The sequence below is a fragment of the Balaenoptera acutorostrata genome, chromosome 13 (assembly GCF_949987535.1).
Source record: "Balaenoptera acutorostrata chromosome 13, mBalAcu1.1, whole genome shotgun sequence".
In the NCBI taxonomy this organism is placed as follows: Eukaryota; Metazoa; Chordata; class Mammalia; order Artiodactyla; family Balaenopteridae; genus Balaenoptera; species Balaenoptera acutorostrata.
In genome coordinates this window covers 67,991,157-68,005,574 of record NC_080076.1, presented here as the reverse complement: position 1 = coordinate 68,005,574, position 14,418 = coordinate 67,991,157, and the positions used below count along the sequence as shown (strand labels likewise).

General features: G+C 44.6%; 1 protein-coding gene across 1 annotated transcript in view; it reads left to right on the top strand.

The window, feature by feature from the left end:
• The window catches only part of LOC102999359 (sodium/glucose cotransporter 1-like), a 63,444-nt gene that overhangs the window by 32,874 nt on the left and 16,152 nt on the right, over positions 1-14,418 (top strand). The window contains 5 exon segments of the mRNA XM_057526206.1: positions 669-801; positions 803-887; positions 5,953-6,088; positions 8,383-8,490; positions 9,717-9,867. Of these exon segments, the coding sequence (XP_057382189.1) occupies positions 669-801; positions 803-887; positions 5,953-6,088; positions 8,383-8,490; positions 9,717-9,867 (613 nt within the window).

Genomic DNA, 14,418 nt, shown 5'->3' with positions numbered 1-14,418 from the left:
GTTTTGCTGGAATTGCAGGAAAATGAATATTAATTTCTGATTTAGTCGAGATTCTTCGAATAACTTGAAATAGAACTTTAGTTCCAAACTAGTATAAGCAAATAAGTACTTCCTTGGCTCACCTAAGTGAAAATTCCAGGGCCGTCTTACTTTTGAGCATGGCTTGATCCAGCCTTCTGCATGAGCCAGGTAGACAAAAGAGCTTTAAACTGCCATCCTAGCTTAGAACCCCAAAGCAAGGAAGCAGGCTTTTTTGGTGCCTTAAGCAGAAGACTCCTGGGACAAGCTCTGATTAGCCAGGCTTGGGTCCCAAGTCCATTCCTGATACATCAGCTGCCCAGGTGACGGGAAACATTGGCCAGGCCTGGGTCACATGCCAGATCGGAATGAGTGGTAGGTAGTTTGACGAGGCCCACCTAAGTCATATAGGGCGGGATGCAGCTGGAAGTGGGGTTCTGTCCCCAGAAGCAGGAGGTTGGGGTGCCAGGCATACGACCGCCAGTGTCCACTGTACTCTTCTTTTTCTTTGGAGGAGATGGTGTCTTTTCTTAGGTACATACAGTCTTGGCTATTTGCCAGTCCATTGTGTCTCACTTTGCAATCTTGGTTCTTCAGATGTGTGTTATTGTGCAGTTTAAGGTACTGACCAACTGTATGGTATTTTCAAGCCTTTAAGGAGGTAGGAGGATACCAGGAGCTACAGCATAAGTACATGGATGCTAAGCCCACCCTCATCCATGAAGGAAACTGGACCGCCCAGCCGGAATGCTTCATTCCTCGTCTGGATTCTTTCCATATCTTCCGATCCCACCACTGGAGACATCCCCTGGCCTGGAGTCATCTTTGGCATCTCCACCCTCTCCTTGTACTACTGGTGCACCGATCAGGTAATCAGATGCGCTGCGCTGACGGGCCTGCACTGGGGGCTGAGGGTTGGGGTCTCTGCAGTCTCTGCAGCCACAGGCAGGCTTCCCTCCCAGCCTTGTGTAGTGCCCAAGTGTAGTGCAGGACCACTGTTCTGTCTGAAAGGGGTCTCTCGGGACTTCCCTGGTGGTCCAGTGGTTAAGACTTCACCTTCCAATGCAGGGGGTGCGGGTTCGATTCCTGGTCAGGGCGCTAAGATCCCACATGCCTCAAGGCCAAAACACCAAAACATAGAACTGAAGCAATATTGTAACAAGTTCAATAAAGACTTTAAAAATGGTGCACATCAAAAAAATCTTTAAAAACATAAAAGGGGTTCCCCCTCCAGTCCTGTCTATAACAGAGCACTTGTTTTCATTTTTTCCTCCCTCTCATTATCTACAAAGCACAATGTTCGCACATGAAAAATATGTCAGTTCTCCCAAATTGAGTCTAGAAATTAAATACCACTAATCAGTATTTCAGTTGGATTTTTTAAGGACTCAAGCTTATTTTAAAAATTATATGGCTCTCTATCAAGGGTTGTTAATGAAATAAACTGTGAAATATTCATACAGTGGAAAGCCAATATAGAAATAAAAAGGAAGTACAGCTACACACCATAGCATGGATGAATCTTTAAAGCATGATACCAATAAAAGAAGCTAAACACAGAAGCCTAGGTGCTGTGTGATTACATTTATATAAAGCTTAACACAGGCAATGCTAAGTTATGTTGTTTAGGTATACACAATTACATAGCAAAAAATTGTAAAGAAAAAGCAAGGAGGAAATAAAATAGTCATTAAAGTGATCATTTCTGAAGCAAGAGAGAGGTTTGAGGTTAAAAAGAGGCACATGTAACAGTGTTGTTCACAATCATTAAAAAGTGGAAACAACCCAAATATCCACCAACGAATGAATGAATAAACAAAATGTGTATCCATGTGTTGGAATATTATTCAGCCATAAAAAGGAATGAAGTACAGATACATGCTACACCTTGGATGAATCTCGAAAACATTATGCTAAGTGAAAGAAGCCAGACACAAAAGGTCACCTACTATATGATTCCTTTTATATGAAATATCCAGAACAGGCAAATCCATGGAGACAGAAATCCGATTAGTGCTTCCCGGGGGAGGAGGGATGGAGAGTGGCTGCTTCATGGGCCTGGATGTTCTTCTGGGTGATGAAGAAGCTGTGTTGCTGGAGAGAGGTGGATGTGATGCAACACTGGGGATGCACTAAATGCTACAGAATTGTTCACTTTAAAATGGTTAATTACATGTTATGTGAATTTCACCTCAATTGTTTAAAAGAGCCATGGAGAGAGGCTTCTGGGGTACCTCAATGTTGCACCTCTTTTTTTTTTTTTTTTTTTTTTTGTTCCACCACCATCAGTGAGTTTTTTCATACATTTCTAAATCAGTTAGATTCTTTGTTACATTCTGTATGCCAGCCTTTGAGTGTTGCACATCTTGACTTGGTGTTTCCATGGTGCGCTCTGTAATGTGCTACACCATGTTTGTGTGTTATAGCACAATAAAAAGGGTTTAAACCTTTTGTGGAAGGAGAAGTTGCCACAAATAGCTAACCCAAGTTTGAAAATGAAGAACAAAGGGGGAGAACTTGCCCGACCAGATATTTAAACTTTGACAAAGTCGCAGTAATACAAGCAGTTTGAAATTCCCAGGAATAGACGTATAGACTAACAGAACAGAATAAAGAGCTCAGAGACAGACTCATATACTTATAGGAATTTAATATGTGTTCAAGGAGGCTCCACAAAGCAACAGCGGAGATACATACTCTTCGATGTTGTTAAAAAAAAAAAAAAACCAAACCCAGCTTACTATTTGGAATAACAAAGCTTCATCCCCGCCTAACACTTACACAGAAGTGGACTTCAGATGAACTAAAGACTTAAATGTGGAAAGTAAACCTGTACTACAATAAGGGGAGGTAACGCTAGTGAATACTTCTGAGTTGGGGGGAGTGTAAATCGTATCGGTTTGATCACATTACACATAAGGCCTTTTTAACAAAGACACTCTAGACAAAGTTGATGGATGACGGGCTAGAGAAGAATATCAGAATGTTTATGATGAACAGGAGACTAATAGCAAATCCACAAGAAAAAGGAGCTCCAATAGCCATGCGGGCAAAAGATAACGAGAGGCAACTTGTAGAAAAGGAAAAGCAAACAAACGTAAATGCTAACAAGCATATAACCCAGTGTTATCAGGGAAGTGCAATTTAAAACCACAATGAGACTGGCAAAAATTAGAAAGCTGGATGATGTCAAGTGTTGAGGAGAACACGGATGTTTAGGAATCCTCTTGCATTTCTGGTGAGAGTGCAAACAGGACATGTGTTCTGGAGGGTGATCTGGCAATGCTGAATAAAGTCAAATATATTGTACTCTGTGACCAATTGGTGACGTTCCTCAGAAACTACCCAAAAATCCTCATCCAAGTTCATAAGGGACCATGTGTGAGGCCTTGATCACAGTGTTGATTGTGCCAGGTACTGAGGTGGGTGGATGAGATGGGGGTGGGGTGGGAGTGGGGGATACCACTGAGGGCTTCTGTGCAGCTGTGAGAAGCCGTGGAGTCACCGTACAAGGAGTGGCACTGATGGAGCTTTAACATGTGCTGAGCGGAAGACCGGGAAACAAGATGAGGCCCAGAGCCCAGCACACAGACGTGATCTGTAATGCAGCCATGGTGTTGTTATTTGTATTCTTCCCCTCTGCTTATTATGTGTCTAATTATGCTGCTTTATGTCAATGACAAGAAAAGTCTTTCTGTAAAAATTAGAAAACAGGGTGGAATCAAACCACCACAACCAAGAAGCCCTTCCATCAGAAATGATCAGTTAGATTTCAAACTCAAACTTCTGGAAATGAAAAATATTCTTATTGAAATGTAAAACTGAGTAACTGTTAGAATAACAGATTAAGCATAGCTGAAGGAAAAAAGTAGTAACCTAGAAGAGAGAACTGAAGAAATTGCCCAGAAAGCACAAAAATGGAAAGTGTGAAAGAGAGACAAAGTGACATGGAAGACAGGATTAAAATACATCCTATTGGAGTTCCAGGAGAAAAGGGGAGAAGCAATATTTGAAGAGAAAGTGGCTGAGAATTTTTACAGCTGTTGAAAGAACAGGACTCATCAGATTCAGGAATCAAAGTGAATCCCAAGCAAATCTACACAAAGTCACCTCGTGATGAAGTTTCAGAGCATGAAAGACGAGGAGACTGAAAGCCACCTGAGAGAAAAGATCCCTTGTAAAAGAAGACAGGTACACCCCCAACAGACTGCTCAGCAGCAGCAGTGTAACCCGAGGGAGAGGAGTAAACTTTTCAAAGTACTGAGGAAAATGTCCACTTTCAATTACGTGCCCAGCTAAGTATTACTCAGTAGCAAGGGCAAAATAAAGGCATAACCTTCCCTAGAGACTGAATGACGTGCATAAAGAAGAAGGAGGTCCTGGTGAGCAGCAGGGACAGTTAGAGAAGCCGGCCGGCATGTGCACAGATCTGAAGCATTGGCTGAAAATCACCATAATTCTGCACACAGGAAGTAACACAGGACAGAGCTAAAATATCGGACCATAATTAGAGTTAAATCTGTCTGTGGACCTTAAATTGTTCAGAAGGGCACAGATACTGATTTACTTTAGACCTGAAGTTGTATACATGTTAAAATTTTAAGGGTAATTATTAAAAGCATAGAAGTAGAATCTCTTAACTTCCTAACTAGTAAAGAGAATGATTTAAGAAAAAATTTTAATTAAAAAAGAGACAAACTGAACAAAGGAAAATTGTTTTCCTTTGGCCCACTACCATTTTTAAACAAGAATTCGTCCCTTGCCCCGCTTTGTAATATATGACAACCTACGAAAGTGCTTAGGGCTTTCTGCGTGGAATGATTTCATACCCCTATGACTATCCTGTCCTCAGAATAAGAGTTGGCTTCTGCTCTGGCCTTGTTCCTTCATCCGCTCCCTTAGAGACCGTCTCTTCTGTGTGGAGGGCTAAGCAAAGACCAGGAAGTGCAGCCTGGCTGCCCACCTGCTCAGCAGAGGCCCCCAGGCACCTAGAGGCTGTCAGCAGGATGCCCACAGGCCCACTGAGAAGCAGTGCCTGCTTACATGAGGCAGGACCACTTTGGGGTTCTTCCTCCTATTAATAAACAATGCATTTGGGGAAGAAAGAAAGCATTAAAGAAGAACATGAAAATCCTACCTGTCAATCCTACTATCCCAGGATTAACCTCTATTGTCATGTTGGTTTATTCCTGTGGACTTTTTCTAGGTATAGAGTCGAGGTGTGTGTGCTATTGTATCCGTGCCTTTTTGTTACTGTCACACTATGAGCATTTTTTCACATTATTTAAATATTCTTTGAGAACGTAATTGTAATGCATACAGAGTACTGCATTGTCGTGATGCACTGGACCATGTCTTTATGTTCTTTCTTAAGTGCTTCTCCATCTGCCCACTACACCATTCTGCTCAGGCTGAGTGCACACCGCCTCTTACAGCAGGAGCACAATGAAAGGGGGCGTGAAGCATCTCCCAGGAGACTTTGCATGTTAAGGTCTACACTGGTTCATTTCCACTTGGACAAGTGAAGCTGGCCCCAGTTCTAAACACTCATTTGTTACCGGGGACCAACCTGTGCTTGGATTGATGTCACAAGGGCAGAGACGGTCTGTGGCCTCTAGAAGGGAGTCTCGTCCTTGCCAGGGGACAGCTTGTAAGCACTGTGCTGCTGTGATTGGTGTGCAGTGCTAGCAATGAGGCCAAGGTCAGGCCACCCTCCTCCCCTCTGGTAGCTGTGCACTGAGCAAAACGTGTGCATCGGTCACACATGCCTCCTCTGGCCCTGCATGCCCGGAGACACCTGGGTGATCGGGGTGAGCAGTGGGCACACCCTACGGCTACTGCAGGTCACAGTTGTCCTATCTGTGCCGAGGCAGCCCGGGCTTGATACCCTCTGAGAAAGCCACCCCCGCCCCCCGACCTGTGTTTCCTCGGCAGATTTTTGTCCAGGGCTGCCTGGCAGGGAAGAACATGTCTCATGTGAAAGGCGGCTGTGTCTTGTGTGGGTACCTGAAGCTGCTGCCCATGTTCAGCATAGTGAGGCCGGGAATGATCAGCCGCGTCCTGTACACAGGTAATTCTTGCTCTGCTGTGTTCACACTGATCTTCTTCTCCTCTCTTAGGCATCTACATCTAGGGAGAATAGGTTATCAGGTCTCCCGCTGGGGAGACTGCTGGGGTTGAGGTGCCCCAGATTGCTTTCTTGGGAGCTCATGGATTTAGATTAGGGATGTGGCTGAGCAGAAGTCTGGCAGGGACCGTGGATGTAGGTGGCAAGAGAGGAATTGCAGAGAGAAAAGTTCAGGCGGGGATGAGCCAGCCGACGCTCCCTGCAGTGGCCGGTCTCTGCGTGGCGTTGAGGCATGGTCCATGGGGAGGTCAGCTGTTCCCCCTGCACTGCAGGCACTGTCCTGCGGGCACTCCTGGGTGCCAGGCATCGTGCTCGGATGTGACCAATGCCGTCACTGCTCTCACAGCCCCAGGTGTGGCACGTCGATGGAACCCCCAAAGCGGGTCTAGCCCTGAGGCCCACGTTCTTTCTGTTAAGTGCTATGAGAACATCCCTGCTGCACTTAATGAGCTGTCATAATTTCGTGGACGTCCCTCATCCCCGTTTCAGCCTCGTTTTACTAGGTGTACTGCCTCTCGGTACCAGATTTGTTTATTCATTAAACCTTTGTGGAGCACATACTCAGATGGTGCAGCCACATGGGCAAAGCAGGCGGCTTCCACGGAGTCTTCTGCCTCAGTGCTTGACAAGGTCAAGCAGAGAGTGAAGCACTTTTTATTGCGAAGCAACATGTGCAATAGACGTCTGTAACCCTAATCCATCCTTCAGTCTGCCTCTTTTTTAACCCTGATCCCTTTCCGGTTTCAAAAGAGAAGAGCACTCCGTTCCAACATCCCAGATTTGGCCTTTGGATGTCAGGCAGCTCTTTCTGGGGTCTCTTAGGTGGTGCCTCCTCATAGGTTAAAAAATAGGCCTCTGTGCTCTCTAGGGCCCCAGAGTCCCCTGGGCTTGGCAGCCCTACCTCCCCAGCCCCACTTCACCTCACAGACCACCCCACCCACTGAGGAGGAAGGCTGGGCGAAACCACATGTCTCTTGGCCTCTAGAAGTGGCTGAGGGAGGACCGAGAAGAGCGGGCCTCAGGAAGTCACACGCCCCCCAGCTTCTGACCACCAGGTGAATAGAGTTGGTGGGCTGCCCTTGGGAGAGCTGTCAGGGTGGGGAGGGGCCTGGGGCCACTTGTCCCCCATCCTCAGAAATGGCCAGACTCACAGACTGTTTATACACACTCATAGAGAGCAGTTTAGCACAAAACTCCGCACCTGCCCACATTCCTGGGAGAATATACCTTTCCAGTAACCTGAACGCTCCTGGTGCTAGATTCCGGGTCTCTCCCGTGGCCAGAGCCGGGGGCCAGACACCCACAAGGTGTGATTCTGCCAGTCAGATTTTCCTTGGGGGCCACTGTATTAGTTGGGGCTCTTGATTGAAAATGACGTGCACTTTTAGCTCCTCTTTCCTCCGAGCTGGTGTCCTCGCAGTCTGTCTGATGGCAGATGACCACCAGCAGCACCAGCCTTCCACCCTCCAGCCCAACAACCCCCAGAAAGAGTGTTTCCTTTTCGCTCTCCCAGCAGAAATCCCAGGGGAGTCCCGTGAGCTCCCTTGGGTGACAGGGACCAGTCATTGTGGCCAAGGGGAAGGTGTTTCCAGAATGGCCAGGTGGCCCCTGGGCCCCTCCCAAACCATGCCGAAGGAGATTGAGGGCCTGCTCGCAGGGCAGGGGGAGGGAGAGCAGGCAGAGGAAAAGCTGCCCCCCTTAGTTTTCCTGATGTCCCCAGTGAAACCCCTTGCTCTCCACTTAAACCCAGGCCCTTCCTGCCTCTTCCTACTCTACGTTGATTCGTTGTTTTGGTTTTTTCTCAGATGGTAAGTTTTTATCTGGTATGTAAGCTCTTGAAGGCCTATCACATTCCCTCCTTTACTTCCCTTTGTCCAAATTTCTCCCCAAATACTCTGAAATAACACCCCTACGGGGCTAAGGGAGTAAGGTCATGAGTGGCCCACCCATCAGTGTGTGGATGAATCATCGTTTGCTTTCCTGACACCTGGCTGGGATCATTGAAAGGCTTGTCGAGGTCACAGGACTTGCTTTGGGTCAAGCAGAGAACTGGCAGAAGCACTGACCCGCTGACTCCTGGGGCCTGACCCCCAGCTCCTGACGCACGTGTGGGGTCACGAATTGGAGACCAAGAATCTGCCATCCACACACGGTTCCTAATTTGCTCCCCTTTCCCTGAGCTCAGATTTTAGTGCTCAGGGGCCACATCCTGGTGTGACCCTTGTCTCTCTTTGCAGATAGAGTGGCGTGTGTTGTGCCTTCAGAGTGTGAAAAGTCCTGTGGCGCCAGAACTGGCTGCAGCCCCCTCGCCTACCCTGTGCTGGTGGTGGAGCTGCTGCCCAGTGGTAAGAAGTGGAGCTGCCGTCCAGGGCTGTGAGTGGACGGTCAGGAGTGAGGGCCCCGGTGGAAGCGTAGGCTGTGGGAGGGGCCCTCGGCGTCCCGGGAGCCTTGTGGCCTCCTCTTCCTTTCTCTCTCTCTCTCTCTCTCTCTCTCTTTTTCTCTCTCTCTCTCTCTTTCTTTCTCTTTCTCTCTCGGGCACGCACTCAGGCCCAGCCTCTGCTCGCCCTTTGCCTGGTCCCCTCCCTGCAGAACCCACGCCTCTGCTCCTCGCTGCCGCAGATGGGCGCTCGGCGTTGTTCTAGTCTGTCGGGACAAAGAGGGGAGCGAGACCGCATCCTGCTCTCAAGGAGTTCAGTCCAGTGGGACAGGCAGGGGCGTGGCTTTCGTCTCACCCACTTCCCCACATCCCAGGGAAACGGGCAAACAAACAGTACAGTCTTTTTAAATTCCGTATTAGCTCTGAGGATAAATAGGCTAGCAATGTTGAGACATTCCCATAAAATACAATGTAGATAGAGCCCAACTGAGGGAAGCACCGACCATCCCACAGTTCAGGAAGGGGGTTGCCCAGCACCCAGTGCTGCAGCCCAGGGCCGTGGGGCACTTGAAGCCAGGCCAATCCAAGAACTCTAGTCTTGGCCTGGCCTGCGTACCTGCTGAATACAGTGGGGCCTCCTGTGCGAGCCCTGTTACCCTCGGGCTCTCCCAACTACGCATGGGAATCTCTCAGCAAAGCCGCTGCCGCCCAGTGGCCTTGCAGGTCAGAAGCCTAGACTGTTACGTTTATAGGTAACACTTGTTGAGAGCTTGCTCTGTGTTGGGCATTGTGTTAACCCATCTTCTTACTGTATCTTAATCTTAACAACAGTCTGTGCAGTAGGTACTTTTATACCCACCTTACAGATGGGGACACTGAGGCACAAGGAGCCACATCATCTGTAAAAGGGGACAGCCCTGGTGTCCTTCTCACAGGGCTGTAGGGGGATCGTCAGGCTGATGCCTGAAGAGGTGCTCCAGCCCAGAGTAAGCACTCCCATTATTATATGAAGACACAGCAGCCAGCTAGCAAGGCTCATCACAGAGCAAGGGCAGCTATAATGCACTGATCTATCTTAGATGGACTGCCACTCCGAACAAAATTTACTATGTGGAGATGTTCCTCAGGAGGCCTAAGGCATCTCCTGGCACGGCCAGAGAGCTGGAGGCCCAGGAAGTGTTCCTTTTCTTCCAGGCGTTCGAGGCTTGATGGTGTCCGCGCTCTGGGCCTCTCTCATGTCCTCCCTGACTTCTGTTTTCAGCGGTGCCAGTGCCATGTTCACAATGGACAGCTACACCCAGATACGGCCGATGGCCACTGAAAAGGAACTCATGCTAACAGGAAGGTGAAGGATTCCTCTAATCGCATGAGTTACTGCCATCAATGAATTGATGCCCACAAATGTCATTATGTGAAAAATGTAGGCTCTAATGCTGCATATAGAGTTATCTTGTTTATATACAGCATGGTGGTGTTTTGTTTGTTGCAGTTTTGCAGTGAAGATGTATTGCTTTTATTTTATTTTATTTTTTATAAATTTATTTATTTTTGGCTGCGTTGGGTATTCGTTGCTGCGCATGGGCTTTCTCTAGTTGTGGCGAGCAGGGGCTACTCTTCATTGCGGTGCGCAGGCTTCTCATTGTGGTGGCTTCTCTTGTTGTGGAGCACAGACTCTAGGCGCGCGGGCTCAGTAGTTGTGGCTCACGGGTTCTAGAGCGCAGGCTCAGTAGTTGTGGCACGTGGGCTTAGTTGCTCCACGGCATGTGGGATCTTCCTGGACCAGGGTTTGAACCCATGTCCCCTTCACTAGCAGGCAGATTCTTAACCACTGCGCCACCAGTATGGTGTCCTGTATTGCTTTTATAATCACAAAGAAAATTGTTTCCATTTGGGAAAAAATTAAGTAATAATCACAATGATAACAGGTACATATTAGTGTACCCCCCAAACTAGTCCTTGTGAGGAAGTGTATCTACATTATTTCATTTTCTCTTTCAGTCCTCATGACAACCTTTAAAGGTAAGTTTTAGTTCTTATTCTCACTGTACAAATGGGGGGAGTGGCTCAGAGAAGGGAGTTGGTCTACCTGAGGTCACATGGTAAGCGAATCTCATCCAGCTCAGGGCCATTCCATTAACCAGGAGGCCTCACATGCTAGGCATAAGGCAGGGGGTATGAATGTGTAAACGTGGGCCTCATCGTCATTCTGTAGGGTTTCACACTGGCTGTCCGGGGACCACTTCCAGCCCACACACTTTGAACTTGGCCTACGTTACACCTCAAATGCCTCCTTCATCCCGTAGCAAGGTACATACTGCTCACTGTCTTATCTGTCTAACCCCTGCAAATTGAGTTTGCTGTTACATTTTGATTAGCATTCCATTGTTTAAAAAGCACTTTTCTGAGAAACTTTAAGAAACAGGTACCAGTTTTATTTAAATTTTTATAGAACATAGGGGAAAAAGAGGAAGACTTAAATTCATTTCATAAAGCTCAAGATATTGATGCCAAAACTGAACAAATACAGCACAGGAAAAAATTAAAACTAAAGACTCATCTCACTTTTAAATACCAATGCAAAACTTGTAAATAAAATATTAGACACAAATCCAACAATATACTAAAAAAATGTTAAAAGAATGACATCTCATTACCAACTGTGATTGTTTTCCAGAAATACAAGGATGGTTCAATATTAGGAAATGTAGTAACATTACTCACCATATTAATAGATCAAAGAGAAAAATCATATATATCTATTCAGACAATGAAAAGGTATTTGGTAAAATGGGTACCTTTCAACATGACAAAACATATCTGTATCACCCTAAAAGCCAAGTCATGCCTAATGGAACTAGAAAGGAACAAGGCAAGAATGTCCCCCCTTACCACTATATTTATACTAATATATGTGTAAAATAAAATGTATATATAAGTAGACCTAAATAGATATTTCTCCAAAGAAGATATACAGATTGCCAACAAACACATGGAAGGATGCTCAACATCACTAATCATTAGAGAAATGCAAATCAAAACTACAATGAGGTATCACCTCACACTGGTCAGAATGGCCATCATCAAAAAATCTACAAACAATAAATGATGGAGAGGGTGTGGAGAAAAGGGAACCCTCTTGCACTGTTGGTTGGAATGTAAATTGATACAGCCACTATGGAAAACAGTATGGAGGTTCCTTAAAAAACTAAAAATAGAACTACCATATGACCCAGCAATCCCACTGCTGGGCATATACCCTGAGAAAACCATAATTCAAAACGGGATGTGTACCACAATGTTCATTGCAGCACTATTTAAATAGCCAGGACATGGAAGCAACCTAAGTGTCCATGAACAGATGAATGGATGAAGAAGATGTGGCACATATATATACAATGGAATATTACTCAGCCATAAAAAGAAACAAAACAGTTATTTGTAGTGAGGTGGATGGACCTAGAGTCTGTCATACAGAGTGAAGTAAGTCAGAAAGAGAAAAACAAATACCGTATGCTAACACATATATATAGAATCTTAAAAAAAAATGGTTCTGATTAACCTAGGGGCAGAACAGGAACAAAGACGCAGATGTAGAGAATGGACTTGAGGACACGGGGAGGGGGAAGGGTGAGCTGGGACGAAGTGAGAGAGTAGCACTGACGTACGTACACTACCAAATGTAAAATAGATAGCTAGTGGGAAGCAGCTGCGTAGCACAGGGAGATCAGCCTGGTGCTTTGTGACCACCTAGAGGGATGGGATAGGGAGGGTAGGAGGGAGGTGCAAGAGGGAGGGGATATGGGGATATATGTATACATATAGCTGATTCACTTTGTTACACAGCAGAAGCTAACACAACATTGTAAAGCAATTATACTCCAATAAAGATGTTAAAAAAAAAAAAAGTAAACCCACAGGTGAAGTTAGCAGACAAGGACTTTGAAATAACCTTGATTAATAGGTACAAGAAAATAGAGGGAAAGGTTTATAAAATAGATGAAAAGAATTAGGAATTTTTCCAGAGAATTAGAATTTATAAAAATAAGAAGGTCTAGAATTGAAAAATAAATATCTGAAATTAAGAACTCAATGGATTTGTTAGCAACTGATTGGCTGTAGCAGAAGACACTGTTAGTGGCTTGGAAATGGATTAGTCAACAATATCCAAACTAAAGCACACAGGAGAAAAGGAAGATACACGTGGAACGCAGAAGAATAATATATATGTAATTGGAAATTATATATATATACACACACACATATATATATATACACACACACACACACACACACACACACACATATATATATATATATATATATATATATATATATATATATATATGTAACTGTAGAAGCAATTTTGAGAAGACAATGGCCGAGAATGTTCCAAATATCTGGATGACTATCCAGAGATTCAAGAAATTCCACAAATCGCAGGCAGGATAAATACAAAAGAGACCATACCCAGGCCACATGATAGTGAAACTGCTGGAGTCTGGAGATAGAGAAGATCTTTAGAGCAGCCAGAAGAAAGTAAATCACATCACCTTCAAAAGAGCAACAGAGAGACTGATAGTAGAAGTTTCAACAGAAACTGTAAAAGCCAGGAGGCAGTGGAGTGACATCTTCAAGTGCTAGAAAAACTGCCTACCTGGAATTCAATACCCATCGAAATAGCCTCCAGAGTGAAGGTGAAACAAACAGATTTTCAGATAAATGCAGGTTGAGAGAATTTATTACAAAAGAATTTCACGATAAGAAATACTAAAGCACGTTCTTTAGGCTGCAGGAAAATTACCCAGATGGAAGAATTGACCTTCAGAGAAGGATGAAGAGCATCAGAAAGGGTAAGTACGTGGGAAATAGAAGTGAGTGAGTGTTGACATCAATAAGAAAAAATGTCTATGGGATTAACAACATATGGAGGCAAAACATATGCCAGTAATCCCAGAGAGAATGAGAAGGGGCTAAATGGAGCTTAAGTATTCTCACGTTCTCTTGCTATTTGGGACGTGGTAAAAGTCAAAACTTGTACCAGACTGTGATATGTCAAGGATGCATGTAGTCTCTAGACTAAACAATATAAGAACAGTTCAAGAATGTTTAACAAGTTAATAAAAATAAAATATGGAATAACTAATAAGTCAAAAGAATAAGAAGAACGTGAAAGGTAGGTTAACTGGAAAACAATAGGATGGCTCCTAAATATATCAGTCATTTCATGAAACAGAGATCGGTAGACTAGCTGAGTTCAAAGGTGAAGATTATCAGAGCTTTTTTTTTTAACCAACTGTAATCTACATAGAAGAAACACCTTCTTTCTTTTCCAGTTTTGTTGAGATAACATTGACATATAACATTGTATAAGTTTCAGGTGTACAATAATGATTCAACATATGTATATATTGTGAAATGATCACCACAAGTTTAGTTGACATCTATCACCTCACATAGTTAGTTTTTTTTTCTTGTGAAAAGAACTTTTAAGATTTACTGTCTTTAAAAAAAAAAAAGGAAAGATTTACTCTCTAAGCAACTTTCAAATATACAACATACAAATACACAATCCTGTGTTGTTAACTACAGTCACCATGCTGTACCTTATGTCCCCAGAACCTATTTATCTTATGACTGGAAGTTTGTATCTTTTGACCACCTTCACCCATTCCCTCCACACCCATCCCCAGTCTGCTCTCTGTTTCTATGAATTCAGGGTTTTTTTAGATTCTACATATAAGTGAGACCATACAACACTTGTCTTTCTCTGTCAGACTTATTTCACTTAGTATAATGCCCTAAAGGTTGTCACAAAAGGGAGGATTTCTTTCTTTTTTGTGACCGAACAATATTCCATTGTGTATATGTACCACATCTTCTTTATCCATTCATCTGT